Source organism: Nomia melanderi, chromosome 5 (assembly GCF_051020985.1).
Source record: "Nomia melanderi isolate GNS246 chromosome 5, iyNomMela1, whole genome shotgun sequence".
Lineage (NCBI taxonomy): Eukaryota > Metazoa > Arthropoda > Insecta > Hymenoptera > Halictidae > Nomia > Nomia melanderi.
In genome coordinates, this window is record NC_135003.1 from 9669643 (window position 1) to 9685374 (window position 15732).

The 15732-nt window shown below is 40.5% G+C and overlaps 1 protein-coding gene across 15 annotated transcripts in view; it reads left to right on the plus strand.

Annotated features, from left to right (window-relative positions):
* The window catches only part of LOC116430874 (uncharacterized), a 375145-nt gene that overhangs the window by 270088 nt on the left and 89325 nt on the right, over positions 1-15732 (plus strand). For all 15 annotated transcript variants that reach the window (XR_012998703.1, XR_012998704.1, XM_076368027.1 and 12 more), the window contains one exon: positions 13926-14036. Coding sequence is in view for 13 of the 15 variants with exons in the window: in XM_076368027.1 (XP_076224142.1) it covers positions 13926-14036 (111 nt within the window). In the remaining 2 variants the exon portion in view is untranslated. The remainder of the gene's footprint in view (positions 1-13925; positions 14037-15732) is intronic.

The following is a 15732-nucleotide window of genomic DNA, read 5'->3' on the forward strand; positions in this document are numbered from 1 at the left end:
CGACGACTCGATCATCCGGATTTTCCATTTTGCCCGCCGGATATGGAGACTCGATCGAATTGACCGCTGGCGCTTCTCTTTTTTGAATAGTGCACGCTATCCGTATGGAATATCTGAGCGCCAAAAATAAACAACAAAATATTTCCCCTCAAACTCTACGCGTTTCCGATCGAGCGCAACAACTTTTTCAAAGGCATACATTTTATATCACAGCTTCGTACGCTTCGAAACTTCATAGGTACACTTCATGCATAAACATGCAGTTTACTCAACATTGTTTAAATACAAAATAGAAGGAAACGTCTCACTTAAATTTCAAGTACCGAACTTCATAATCCAATTTCAACCATGTACTTCGATGCTTCGTCCCAAACCCAGTCCCACCAGCCACGTTAATTCGGAGAACGTCTATTAAAATTCATTAAATTCGAATTCCATGGAAATCCATGTTGAAAACTTCACACTCCCGTCTTCAAAAAAAAAGAAGAGGAAAAAGGCAGAAATGATGAAGACGAGGGGGGGGGGGGGGATTTCGCTTTATGCGGTTCGACGGCGAGAGAGTTCCTTTCAGGCCTTGGAGTCTATTACTGAGCTCCGCAAACAGACGTTCTCTCGGACGTAATAAAGTTAGAGCTTCAGAGACGACCGGAAGCGGACGAGTCGTCGCCGAGGGGCGGCGGGGGGGGGGGGGCGAAGGTGAGACCGCAAAAGTTCAAATTGATTTTGCAAAACCGCCGGCCCGTTTTATGCAAATTCCCTGACCGGCAGGACACGCTACCCGGCCCCCGGCTGAAGGGGCTGTTTTCATGGTCCTCGACACTCCTCCTCGCGCGGTGGCACTGAATTATGGTCGTGATTTCCGGCGAGATGGACCTTCCGGTCTGGCAGGAGTCCAGTACTTCGCGAAAGTGCGCGGATAAATCAAAAGCGAGGCTTTTTCGAGGCGCACCAAGGCGTTAGTTTATTGCCATGTAAATCACCGACGCCCGCACGGGGCACGTCGATCGAAAAATCCTCGTCCGTGTTCATCACTCGGCTTCGAATAGACATGACGCCCAATGGGAAAAAGAGTTCCGATATAACCATTCCTCTGATGTATTTCGCGTCGCCGAGTCACGTTCTTTTTTATTTATGGCAATCGTTCTAACGTTTAGCGTATGAAACTCGCGACTCTTGTGTGAACGTAGGGTTTATCGGTATTTTGAAGATTTTACTAAAGTCTGATGCATTTTTTGTTTGATCTACTTGGGACCATAGGGATTACTTATCTTGTAATATTGAATGATATTAGTGAAGATTTTAAACTACTTCTAATTCATAGGAGAGTTTATTATCATTATTCTGGAGATTCTACTGAACTTCAATACATTTTTCTTTTATTTCGTTGGAGCTTTAGGAATTACTTATCTTGTAATATCAAATAATTATACTGAAGGTTGTAATAAAATTTTAATCAATAGCATAGTTAATAATGTTAATCTTGCACAGTTGAATGCAATACCATTTTTCGAGACCACTGTATCTTTTCATTCTTAATTATTCTTGTCGTTTCATTGTCTATATTTTCCAAACAGCTGCCATTAATTATTTACAATAGATTTGTTAGACGAAGTTATGAAATTATGCGTAACCACGCGTGCCCGTTTCATCCGTATCGTGGGATGACAAAGTTCCGCAGATAAAGATGACGAATGCCGCGTACTTTCGCGTTACCCTTGTTCCTTCGAAAGAAAACTATTTTCTGGCTGCTCGAGTTCCAGCTCGCCCCGTAGGTGGTCCTGTATTCCCATCGTGTATAGCACGGGATCCCACATAGTCGCGTCCAGGGTGTGTTATATTGCATTTTATTACCCCGCCGTATACTCGCCAGAAGTAATAGTACGAAACTTATAGGCACGAGCCTTATAGCGCTCCTTTCCACGGTATATAACCTATATCGACACGTTGTTATCTTCACTTACTAGAGCCCTCGAATTTCATTTTAGTTATTTATGAAATCACGCTTCCTCGCTGCTCGGTTTTATTAGTGCTGCTTTAACTTTGTTTCCTTGACGTTGTTCATTTGTTGTTGTTTCGTTTAAGGTGCGCTGTTTTACTCATGCGTTTTAGTATCTGAATATACCACGTAAAATATATTCACGAAAACGAGTAAAATCAACCGTAATACGGATAACGTTAGCCATCAAAACACCGAAATTATTATCCCGAGTTAACCTGGATCAATAAGTGGTTAATGATTTAAGAATACTTTTAAACACTGCATAATGAATTTTATTCAACAGACAATTGCCTATTGACAATTCAAACTTCTGTTTAGTAAAAATTATGTGGCCAAATGATTGGAATATTCATTTAAATTTTAACATTGCCACGTGTATTATCATTATTTTAATTAACAATTTTCACAATAATAATATTATATTACGATCATTCTATACATCAAATTTCTAAGCACACCCAACGAGAGAATAAAGAAATTTGAAATTTCTATGATTTTCGTTGTGCGCGAGTGAATTAACGAACTACGAACCTTCGTGAGGCTTCATTTCATTTTTATCGGGGTTCAATTTTTTGCCATCACAGTGGATTGATTTTAATGCTATCTAGCGATCAAAATGTGACAAAATCGCCTCACTTCCGGTCCCCTGGGCGAGCACGATGCTTTCAAGCGGATGGAGATTTATACGGAGTAAACGAATTGCGAGCGATCGATCGGCGAACAAGAGCACTTACCGGAAAATCATGTATGGAAGATTCGTTCGTTGACCTCTTTGTATCTTGCTGACTCTTGCTCGCTACGCTCTTCTTGAAGACCGGTCCAGGATTTTAATAAAAAGTCGACGAACTTCGTGCGCTCGTGACACTTCAAATTGAACTGGCCCCCGTATCGCTCTAAATCCTCTTGGACGTCACGGTATACTTGGAAGTAATGATATAGTGGAGCAGTAAACCTAGTTATGCTTTAATCCTTTGACTGCAGCACGCTTTAACTGGGAACCATCAAGAATTGTACGACGCGATTATAGCAGCAGTGAAACCAAGACTGAATCGCATTGTTGGGGATAAGGAAACATCGAAACTGATATTGCTTCTTTGTTCGTATAGTATGCGTGTAACAATACGTCCAATTGTGTTTTATTGCTGCATAACTTTGTAGAGATCCTATCTAACAGTAACTTGCCATTTTATTGCCGGTATATACTGACAAAGACATCTAATTTCAAAATTAATTTCAGAGAATATCTCTTAGTAAAAGAAATACTAAAGAATGGTCAAATAAAATAATATTCAAATGAAATTTCTTTTCATTCAGAATGAAATGTCTTCCATTTTTGTGCAAATTTCTGCTCTCTCAATCGTATATATTCAAAAGTTCCGATAGAATCCTTGGTTATATAAGTCGCAATCCGCAGCAAGATGTTGTTTAGCTGGTTCGAGCAATATACCAGGACGTCTTGTACATATTTCCTGCATAATTTTGCACGCCGGTTCCCGTGTCCTCAGTATGCGAAGCTTGTGGAAGCCCGCGAGATATCCGAGGAACTTAATACACTGTATCAGAGCTTAACTCGTCGTCGCCCTCGTGGCTGAGCTTTTCGGATCAGATATTCTAACGCTTCGCGTGAACCTCGGCTGCATTGGAGACATTGAAATTAAGCAAATTCTGTGGTTAGCTTTCAGACTAGCTAATCTCGAGTTTAATTCATGCTAAATCAAAAAATTCTATAACAGAATCTTTTCTTCGTAATTGATGAAACTTTGTTTTAAAGTTATCTAAATATCGTTACTGTTCAGTACTTTTTTAATATTGAAATATTTATTAAATTTCTGGTAGGCAACGTTGTATGTACAAATTCTAGAGATCCTCACTTTTCGAATATTTTGCTCGGAACTATCTCCAGAAATGTTTTCCCCTTAATAGTTTCAATATTATCTCTATGTAATTTTCGTGAAACGACAGATGGGCCCTACTGTGTCAGAGAGTATATTTATATCCGTATAACGGTTGTTCGTTTCCATTAAGGATCCTCTTCGAGGGTGCCGATGTTATGCTAAAGATACTTTATGGGAACTAACGTATTTTTGGAAAACCCTGCGGTTTTCGTCGAACAGGACAGAAAATAAAAAGAACTAGAACTCTATTAGTTCGGAAACTTGTATTTTCTCAGTATATATTAGTATGCAGAATATACAAACGTTTAACCCTTTGCACTGGAAATTGTTTCACTAGAAATATCCGACATTTTCTAATGAAGTATAAACATCTTCTAGGACCACCTTAAAGATAAATCACGTATAAATTAAGGAACGAAACTATTTTATTTCAATACTTTATATATTAATCAATTACACAGAACTGAATATGAAATGTTCAACTTTGTAAGTTTGCTACATTAAACCAACGAGAGTCGCCTCTCGAGTAAAGATTAAAAATATTATTTAGAATGATTTCCTTGAATCTCCTACCAAATCGTATTTCATACAGCTTTAGGGACTGCTGCCTCAGCATCCGACAAGGAAGTCCCCGAACAAGAGCGTATAACGAGCAAGAGGCCTTTGAAGTACATTGTTTTCCACCTGATTTGTCGCATCCCCCGTACCCCGTCCTTTTTACCACCTAATTATCGGGTCGAAAAGCTCAGCTGGACGTGACAACATCTAAAGCCCCATTTCTTCTTCCGTGTATATTCTACGTGGGACACGCGCACGGTTGGCCCCCCTTTTGTGAGATTTTCGATAGCCCTAAAAGCAAGCTCTCGTTACGGAGGGGCGGCAACGCTAATCAGGATCAAAGTTACGACCGCGTGTAGAACGTTAGAGAGGATTTCTGTCCGTGTGATCCCAACTTAAACAACGCTGTGTCCGTTCTGGACGACCAGAATAAGGGACATTCTTTTTCATTTTGATCCTCGTTAAATTGTCTAATCCCATTTACATTCTCAGGCTTGGATCTCTGGATCTAATCATGTCAAGCTTGGACCTTTGTATCCTCCGATTCAAGTTGATTTAATTTTAGTTTGTCAATTCTCGACTGTCCAAGCGGAGTCTTTCGGTTCTACATTCATCTAATTTTGGTTTAATATTCTTTTGAATTTGAATTTTTTAATTCGAAACTGTCAAATTTAAATTTTCAAACGTGATTCAGATTTGTATGTCTAACTCAGGTTCTACTGATTGGGATTCGATATCGTTCTGAACTTGAATCTTGCCATTTTAAGCTTTCTAATTGAAATTTTCAGTTCAAGTGCAAAGTTCGTTACGTTCGAATCTCTCGATGTTGTTCAGCTGTTAGTAATGTTTTCTTAGAAAGTGTAGTACTTCTCAAAGACAATTGATTTGAAATTGTACAAACATACGTTCGAAATAGCTTGTAGCAAGTTCCATCGGTGGCTGTGTATGTTAATGGAACTCCGTTTCTGGTTGACACAATTACCTGCTGATCGTCACATTTCTTCGATGCCGACAGAGAAACTCTCGCATTATGCTGACATGAACGAGCACGTGTCGCGTTTCGCTTGACGCGGATGCCGAGCGTTACTCGATCTTGTAAGTAGTTTACATACAAACGAGCCGAGCGTGTTCGTGCATGTAGAACGCGTGCACACTTTCTGTACGTGCCGACAAAGTTCGCGCGTTTCGAGTAAATTTGGAACAGACGCCTGCTGTAACCGGCGATCGTTTGCTATTTCGCTTATTACTCAACGTACGGCGCTTGATATTTCCTGGCTAATGTCGGTTCAGCATCGGGTTCGATCTAACTTTAATCCTGACCGTGTCCGAAACTTTGTAACGGTGCCTCCTCTCTTTCACTAGCGTAAGCATCGTTAAATCTTCGTTACAATATTTTATGCGTGCAAACCTCGCACAAATATACACCAAACATTATTTATTAAATGTAACAAACGTAAATATTAAACATTAGCATCGAATGTAATGTATTTAAATTCACACTATTCTTGGACTCTCAAAAATACATCAATCTTTGTTAAAAATAAAAAAATTACATTTCTCTGAACCATAGATTTAACACTGTATATTCGAGAGGAATATTTACATTAATTTTTATAATCAAATATTTCAGGTTTTCTCAATATTTTTAAGTAACGCGTAACTTTGAGAACAGTATGTTGAATTTGATATTCAGAGCATTCTTTTTCATTCTTCTCTCGATGCATATGGTATGTTAGTAACACTTAAACACGATGCAAGTTTAACATGCAGTGTTACAAAACGCACTTACACATTTGGAGAAATGAATCGTCCGCATACCTCCAGAATGCTAATTAATATTAATAGAGCGCAAGCGGACCCGTTCTTCCGGTTCACTCTAAATAACAGTGGTGATGTCGCATTGTTCTGTAGAAAGCGGTAGTCGGCATTGCACATCGATGGTTATGAAGCAATTCGCGTCGTCCGCCATTCCATTCGCGCTATGCAACGTACCTGTAATAGTAATAATTACGTTTGTTCAGCGCCACAGATGATTAATATTAAAGTAGCATGCGAGCCGATTACCGGTTATAGACTTTAACAAGGTTACAGGAAGCTAATTGTTACAGTATTACGCAGTTATCGATTCAATTTCCCTGCACGGTATTTATAAGTTATTGCGAAAATAATCCTTCGACATTTAATGATCATAAGTCTGACAAGCGAGGAAAATTGATATTCTCTGACGATCCTGCACGCGATGAAAAAAACCGCACATTAAGTTCAAAATTGCTTCAGTTTTTTGTTAGAAACGACGTGTCTGAATGTAATTTACATTCGACACGGATACTGAGAGACATGTATTCGTACAAACTAAATACCTTTGAGTATTAATACATATATATATATATATATATATATATATATATATATACATACACAACATGAATATAATTATAAGAAGTATTTAATACAATTAAACATTAAGCTGGCCAAAAAGCCTCGTTGAATTTTTAATTGAAATTCTAAGAGATATTTCACTACCGTAAGCTTCATCGAACTATGCGTTGCACATTTCATTCAAAAACATTCTATTGTTTTTTATTTTACATACTTACAATATTCATTAGTATATTAGAACGTGAACTCCACATTAAAAAATAAAACAAGGCCTTATGGCCGACATAATACTTTTTAATAGAGGTAATTCCTCGAAATGCGTAAGTACAATTGCAGAAGCATCGTGGAAGCATCAAGTGCATAAATGAAGCAACACAATGTTTCTTCCTCGTACAAGTGACTTCGAAATTTTGGTGAACCTTTTGGCCAATATAATAGTTTTTGCTAGTGGCAATTCCTTCGAAATGCGTAAACACAGCTGCAAATCCAACATGGAAGCATCAAGTGCACAAATGACACGAAACACTGTTTCTTCCTCGTGTGAGTGACTTCCAAATTACAGCTTGATAGCGGCGGGTAAAGAGATTTAATAGACTTTCAGCGCGAAATATGATCGCTTTGCATACGTAAGAGGTCGTGGCCGTAAGCAAGGGTGTCCTTTGCCATGCGGCAGCCACTTACGCCAAAGAGACTTACCCCAAAGACGACAACGGCTCTTTGGTGTCGAAATACGTGTGAAGCATTCGTGCCTTTAAATGCGACCGCCCCGGGCTAAGATGTCTCTCGCTCTCTTCCTCTCTCCTTCGTTTCCTCCATCTATCCCTGTTCACTCTCGGCAACCGCACAGATACAACCTCCCGCATCCTCCTCCGAAACGTGTTCCCATAAATCTTAATGAACTTCGAGGATTTACGAATCATTTATACATATTGCTTGAAACACTCGGAAGACTAAGTGGAGCGGAATTTCACGACGAAACGTCTTGAAGCGACTGTGTACACCGTTCTTTGGCATCTCGTCGCACGATCCGCTTGGCTGGGCCATTAATATCCTCTGATTCGCGCGCAGAAGCTAATGATTATGGCTAATTTGATTTATTATACGGATTCTTATAGATTTTTTATTGCTTTAGTATTTTGGTAAAATGTAGCATCATTCAAAATTTAAATGAAGTCGAGATTAATTTTGATAAATTTCACTTTTTCATGATACCATCGGTAGATCATAGAAGTATCTAATATTTTAGTTAGATTAAATATTTTCTATAAAATCAGTATTTATAAATTTTGGTACTTAAATATTGTCTCTATTCGAGTATTGATATAATTTTGACATATGCACTGTCACGTTAGGTAGCAGAATTAGTCAACCATATGTCCTAGGCACGAGCATCGTGTATCGCACGATTATGCAACTAACAAATTGTTTTCCCGTTCCAGGCGCGACACGCTCGTTCGTTCTAACGTTTTACGATGAATTATTAGGCAGAGAGCGCGGCAGATGCAAGGCACGAACGCACGAAATCAAAGGGGCATTTGTGTCTGCGACATGTGTTTTTAATTTCCGCGGCACACGGTCGCGCCTTTAAAGCGCGCCGCCCCCAAAGCGAAAACCTCGCGCTCTGATAAAACCCGCGTTTCACCCTTCAGCCGAGGCTAATGAAAATCGAACGATCAAGAACGCGAAAAGCCTTTCCTCTCCTCTGCGGGATTTCCTTTTGAATCATACGCGGAGCCGCTACGAACGAATTGCCTCCGAACACCGGCGAACCGGCTTGTTTTTACTCGATCAGAAGTTTTCTTTGAACTTTCCTCTTCGCAAAAACTGCCCTTACTGATTCATTTTTCAATACACTTCGGGATGCTTGATGGAATTTCAGTAAGCTACGCGTAAAGTAATGATTTTCAGAAGCTCACAGCGACCATTGGGATTTTTTCCATGTGAAATGTCTGTTCTGGAGAAAAGGAGTTAGAATATTAAATGGAATACTTGAATTTAATTTTGTGCAATGCACTGAAGCCATATTAATTATTTTCGGAGGTGATTAACCTATTTTGCCTTATTTTACCAGTAGTATTTGCTGTAAAACGATTATCTTCTCGTTGTACTCCCATAAGTAGTTGTATTATAAAATACATTATATATTAGAATAACTAAGTGTTCAACAATATTTTCTAAAAGTTTAAACGTAACATTCCTTAAAGATGTTTCCAATCAAATTAAAAATAAAATTACTGATGAGAAGTAGGTAAAAAAAGTCTAATACTGAATATCTAAATCTAAAATAGAACTGGATAATAATTATAGACCAACCAACTAGAGCAATTTTTTAGTTTTACTAGATCCCTAGTTTTACTAGTTACCATCCTTGTACATTTTTATTTTCAGCGAGTATCTGTTCAACAAAAACAATTGGGATGATCGTGTTCCGGGTTTCAATGAACCCATGCTAATCGCTGCTTCGATCGAATAATTCAGCTCAATTAATGGCTGGGTAATTATAATATTACGCGTGCGAGCCCGGCGAGTCGGCGACCCTGCCCGATAACGATTCCAGGTTACGATTTAGTTACAAAGTAGCGTGGAATAGGAGGAAGGCAAGAGAGTCGGCCGCAATTACGGCAATTATGGTATCAAAGAGCGGCGGTGTGTATCCGGAATGCTGATCGTCCGACTGTCCGAGGATCCAGCGTCGCCCTTTTAATGCTCCCAGTGCGGTCTTTAATGCGCGTACACCGTGGCGATTTATTATCGCCACGGTTGACAAGCTACTATAATTCACCGGCGCATTCGCGGAATATTTCTCGGATCCGGCGGAAAACGCGAAACCTAGTGGACGCTCGGCCGAACCTTCGTTTATCCCCTAGCCGCTGCTGCAACGTTATTTATAACAACAATTCGTTACTTCTCTTCGAGAGATTCTCTCCTTTAAGCCCTGTGCACGCTGTGCGTCACATTCTAAGGAGCATTTAATAAAATATTTTTACATATGGCAGATGGACTTTCAAATAAATAGATAAGTGAATGTAATATAATACAAATCACAATAATATAAATAGTTAATTTATTATTCAATTGGAAATTCTTTTCTTTGTACTTCTTGAAAGTTTCGTGTCTTTGATTGAATACTTCCTGCGAAATTTGCTTCTTGAGTCCTATGCACGTTGAATATTGCACTATAACCAGCATTTAATAAAATATTTTTTAATAGTGGATAGACTCTTAAATAAATATATAACTACGTAAAATATAATACAAGTTATAATAGAATAAACCGTTAATACTATAACGACAAGTGAGATCAAATTTCCAGATTAATTGAATAAAAATCAATGTTCCATGTTGCACATGCAAAAATCTATTTTGCTATTTTTAACATTTCACCTTCAAAGTTAATACATACTTCGGATAAACGAAACATATTCCGATATCTAATTATTGATATTAAAATCAGATCGAACTTGGTCGCAAAGAAAATCACACGGCAAACTAATTAATCATTTCATGTTTCAATTAACAAATTCCTCCTCCCGTTCTTCCCGGAAGTTCCACATCCAGCCTCGGACTCGAAATGTTCTCGTGAGGCCCGACGCGTGGATAATCGGAACGAGTAAAAATCGCATAAATCACGTCTGCCACGGAACTTTCTTCCCCCAAAAGAAGCAATCGGGGTCACGAGGAAGAGATCTGCGATAGGGATCGTTCTCATTGCGAATCGATCGACCCCGAACTGCAACGGTTAATGCGTCTTCAAGCGAGATTTAATCTTTTCGTCAGGTAAATCGAATAAATTCATTCCGTCGAAATTAACGTTCCCCGCGGAGATGAGTAAGAGAGAATGTGGTAGACGGAGGGAGAGGATGGTAGTGCACGAGGTTTTCTCCGGGGCATAAGAAAATCGGCTCGAGCTGTCGTCCCGTAAACGTTCCCTGGATCGAGTTAACCGTCTGATTACTCGGGGGCGACGCGGACCGGTGCCTTACCCTTGTTCTCGTTCACCTCCCTTCCGCTGGAAAATGGGCGTTTGCAATTTAACGGAATCTCTGCATATAGAGTGGGCTCATCGCGACGGTTCTGTACTTTAAATGACGTCCCGGAAGTCCCCGTACTAATTCTATGGGTCTTCGAATGGATCCCGTGCACAGTGACGCTCGTCCCCTTTCGTCCATCGCCGAAGGGTCGCGTAAGACAAGAGCTAGTCGTGTGTACACGGACAGCTTGTTATAATTTCACGGGACCACCTTTCTTGGACGCACGATACTCGGTAACAGGCATCCTTCGGCAACGGTTTAATTAATCATTAACGAAACGACATTGTTATTTCTTGTTGGAAATGAAAACGTTGGAGAGGGATATTGTATCATAGTGACGTAAAGAAGCAGTAGGATTTCTTAAAGGGGTAAAGTTCGGAAGCAAGATGCGAATATTATTTTTGAAGCAGATATTTGATAGTTGGTGTATGTGAGTAGATATTTTAATTTGTCTGGGAAACATAGAAATTTTTATCGTTGCAGAGGGAGGAAATAACGTACATTTTGGATCTCGCAGAAATATACGTTAAGGGTGCGCAAGCTCTAAATCTTCTCTTGTTTGTTCAGCTCCGACGGGCTCATAATTATTCACGACGTAGAGCGCGCCATTAATCCAAGGAAAACCAATACTTTCCCGATAATGTCAGCCATGGTCATTCTGGGAACCCTTTAATACAGATTTACAAGCATACGCTGACTCGCCGGAGACGCCTTGCGTCTTTATACAGTGTGTGTTACGAATTAATTGCGAAAAAAAAGAAAACCTTGCCAAACGTGTAATATATTCAGTTTCTTTCAGCTTTTCCTTTTCCAACAACAAATTTATAGCTCCCTTCATCCTAAGAATATCTCGAACTTACTGTCTTCCAGTTCCATAATATTCCGGAATATTCCAATTAATGATACTATAATTTTATTCAACCAAAAATCTATATAATCTCACTATCGCTATTTACTCGAATTACAATATTCACGACTATTCAGTCTAACACCGAATAAATTCCTTTTCGAAATTGTTAGAACGAAGGTTGGTCGATGAATGCGGTTAACAGAAATCGCACCTAGTGTAATTCAACACCGGCAACCAACGATACCCGGTCGCATTGAGAGTTACAATTTCCACAGCTGCTCGGATTAATATTTAACAAATCCCGTTTCGAAATTGCTGGAACAGGGGGTGGTTGATGAATGCGGGCAGCAGAAGTCGCGGCCGGTATAATTCAACACGAGCGACCAACGATACCCGGTCGTATTGAAAGTTAAAATTTTCACAGCTGTTCGGACTAATATTTAATAAATCTCGTTTGAAAATTGTTGGAACATGGGGTGGTCAGTGGATGCGGTTAGCTGGAGCGACACCCGGTATAATTCGGTACGCGCGCGACAAACAATAGCCGGCCGTACTCGTGGATCGGCCTGGAGTACTAAAACGTGGACTCGCCGAGGGGTTAGAAAGGGTGAATTGCAGCTACGTGCCCCCGCATACGAATCATCCCCCGCGTGGAGCCGAGGCGTCGTCGGCTGCCTCGAGGACCCCTGAAACCGTCGGCGCCGCCTCGAATCTAATGGATTGCACCGATACTTATGGTCAAATCGCGACCAACAGCCCTCGCGGGTAGACCGGCACTCATTACCATTCCGCTCGAACGGATTCAATGAACGCTTCTGATAATCGGAAATACCTAGCCGAAGACGTAAATTGGACAGGAATTCGAATTACAGTCGGGGAAACACGAGCAACCATTCCGCTGTTCGCCGAACCTTCTGCTACTTTGCATATGAATACTTTCCGTAGAAGATCTTGCTCTCTCATTCTTACTTGGCAATAAGTCACTGCTTCATAAAGAAAGCATATCGTGATAATGGCCCGGTGAAAAATCCCATTCATCATGATTTTTACTTCAATTATGTACGTTTCTAAATGAATGCTTCTTTTTCGTGCGTACTGCGCCACGGGGTTTATGAAATCTTTTATGTAATTGAAACAAGAAAGCTTGTAAAACTGCTTTCACGGATCACATGTGTGCGAATGGAAACAGTCGTGTTTGTGTTGCATTCGTGTTCTGCGTCGGATAGGTGTTTCATTCGACACAGTCGAACTTATTTAAATAATGTAGTTGTCGCATCATTGATTTCATTATAGTTGACAGGATATTTAATCTTTGTTTTGTACTTATATCAAATTTGATCATTCACGAGAAGGGTAAGAAATTCATATTCTAATAAGAAAATTTTGGAATCCGGGGTTGACAGTTTAAAGTTGGATGTCTTTGGTTTGCGTGAATGAAGTCACTTACGAAGTCAGAAGCTTCAACTATTCGAGAACTCGTGCGTTATCTGAGTTCTGCCAAGTTATCTCAGCAAACAGTCGTGCTCGGTCTGTGGGTTCGATTCTGAATCACGCATAGATCGGAAGCTTACGGCCGGCCGTTTCTCAATTAAGTTTCGCGGCCGCGAACGCAACGGGACCCGAAACTTTCCCTGTAACTTTCAGCGGGATATTCCCCCAGTAATTCCTGTTGCTCGAGTTTTAAGCTGCCTTAACAGCGGCTTAAAGTTCCTCGGGAGATCGCACCGTTCTGTGTACCTCAGAGATTACGAGAACGCGGAAGGCCGATTCGAATTCCCGAAACCGAGCAATGCTGGCCGCGCCAGAGACGTTTCGGCCGCTTCACGCGCTTCTAACCGCAGATAAACGTTGCATCGAAGAATATAAAATCGTTGTAGCACATTTGGAAACTGTTTTCGTTAAGACTAGGTTTACGGACATTTATTTCTAATTTACACTATTGTTTCTAAAATAATTGATGTTCGTTCGTTTAGATCTTGAAAATTAGAGATTTAAAAATAAGCAATTAGGAAACGAATTCCTGTGACGGTATCAATAAAAATCGACGTAAGCATTGATTAAATAATGTTCATAAAATTACTGTTCACACACTTAAATCCTCATTTCTAACAAATAATTGTCTCTAATTAATACTATTCAATTGCTTCTAATTAATGCAATTCAAAAGCATACTCAAATACGAATTATTCATGAAAAATCCTTCGCCGTTGCAGGAAAGCTTGGAAGAACGGGTACAGGAACTGGAGCAAGCGTTACAAGCGGAACGGCTCGCTGCGCAACGGGATCGAGCGACGATCACGAAACTTCAACGACAGATCAACAAGGTGAGTCAAAGTTCGCGCTTCGAAATTCAGTTTCCAACCTCCTGAACTTCAGCTCGGGAATACCAGGTCTTAAGCGCAAGAAAAGCTGTGCCGGGCTCGAATTTCCGCGAGAAAAAGCTGCAGGCACGCGTAATCCTGCCAAGACGCATAAATTCGCGACGGGCAGCCGCGCGCGCCGAATAATCCCTGTTTTATTCCGTTTTAATCTGTTCCTCCGGCGAACCTACGGCGGCGCCGCGCATTTGGAATTGTGGGCGAGGATCGAAGCGCGAGGGAGGAGAGGATGATGTACGACAGGCCCGTTGTTGGTCTGCGTCTGACGTGGCCGGCCCTTTTCCGCCGCCCTCCATTTGCAAGCCTATAAAGTATCGTGACAAAAACAACCGCGAGCAAAGAGTGGAAAACCGGGAAATACACTGCCGGCCGGTAATCTCGCATGATTTATGCAGCTTTTACAACAGCACGCCCCGGGACCGATTCCCAGACAACGGGCCGTGTTAAAATTATTTATTTCCCGTCGATGTACCGCGTTGTTCATCAATCGAACGATACCACGAGATTGATCGCTGCGCCTCCGATCGGATTGAAAACTCGCTTGAATGAGTGGTTGAGTTAGGAAAGGATATTATTTTACGTGTGATTACCAGTTGAATGCAATAATAAATTGTTTCTGTTATTAGCACTTTATAATTAGAGTAGAGCGTGTACTGCACTGGAAATTCTATTCATTGAACCCGTGATTGCTGCATTTGCAACGAATGATCGTTACGTTACACCTGTTTATGCAGTAATATTTTTCTATTTGTTACGTAAACGCGAGACTTTGGTTTGCTTTCTAGTTTCGTAAACATTGTTTTCTTCTGAGATACATTTTGTCTGAAAATGTATTGTTTTACGTGTAGTCAGATACATTATTTCTATTTTGCTTTTCCGATTGATCTGAATAGAAATAGTTATGATTATTTCGTTGATTCAAAAGCAAACAGAAATTAAGGAAACGCTATGAGTATGAAGTTAGTAGAAGTGTGGAACGCGAACCGAAAATTTCCTCGGTCACGAAGACCGGCACGATTTCCTGCGACACGCAACGGCGCGACGGCACTTTTGTAGATCGGATCTACCGAATTTCCATCCAAATTAGAAATCACTGCGAGAATTAGAGAGATTCGTTTCTTATCTCCGCGCATGAAACGCGTCCGAAGTAGACTAGACTCCGCCGTTGTGGCCGAACAATTTCTATTTAACTCGCGGTAGTCGGGCATGAACTGAATTTCGGCTTAAGCTTCGTGCATAAAAGTGAAAATTTGATGGTACGCTCTTAAATAATAAGTCGTTCCGGAGATTCGTACTCTTGAAAATTATATTGGCCCTTTATCGCAGCGAGTATTAAGAATTCACGCTATAAACAGGAAACTGAAAATTATTCTGAAAATTATAAAGTCATTCTCGACAGACGGAACAACGTACGAGAAAATTGAAGGCACTCTTCAATTAGGTTTCAGTCTTCTTACGTTTCATCGCGGATTATCCCTCCCGTCCATTCGTCGGAAACTTTTCTCCGGTGATCTCCAAGAAGCAACGTAGTTTAAAGAAGTCTCCTCGTAACTGTCGATAAGAGAGTTTCCCGCAACTTCCCCAAGAATTTCGACGGCGTTATTCGAGTTCCCCAGTAGCCGGTGCATAAAAAAATTCCGAG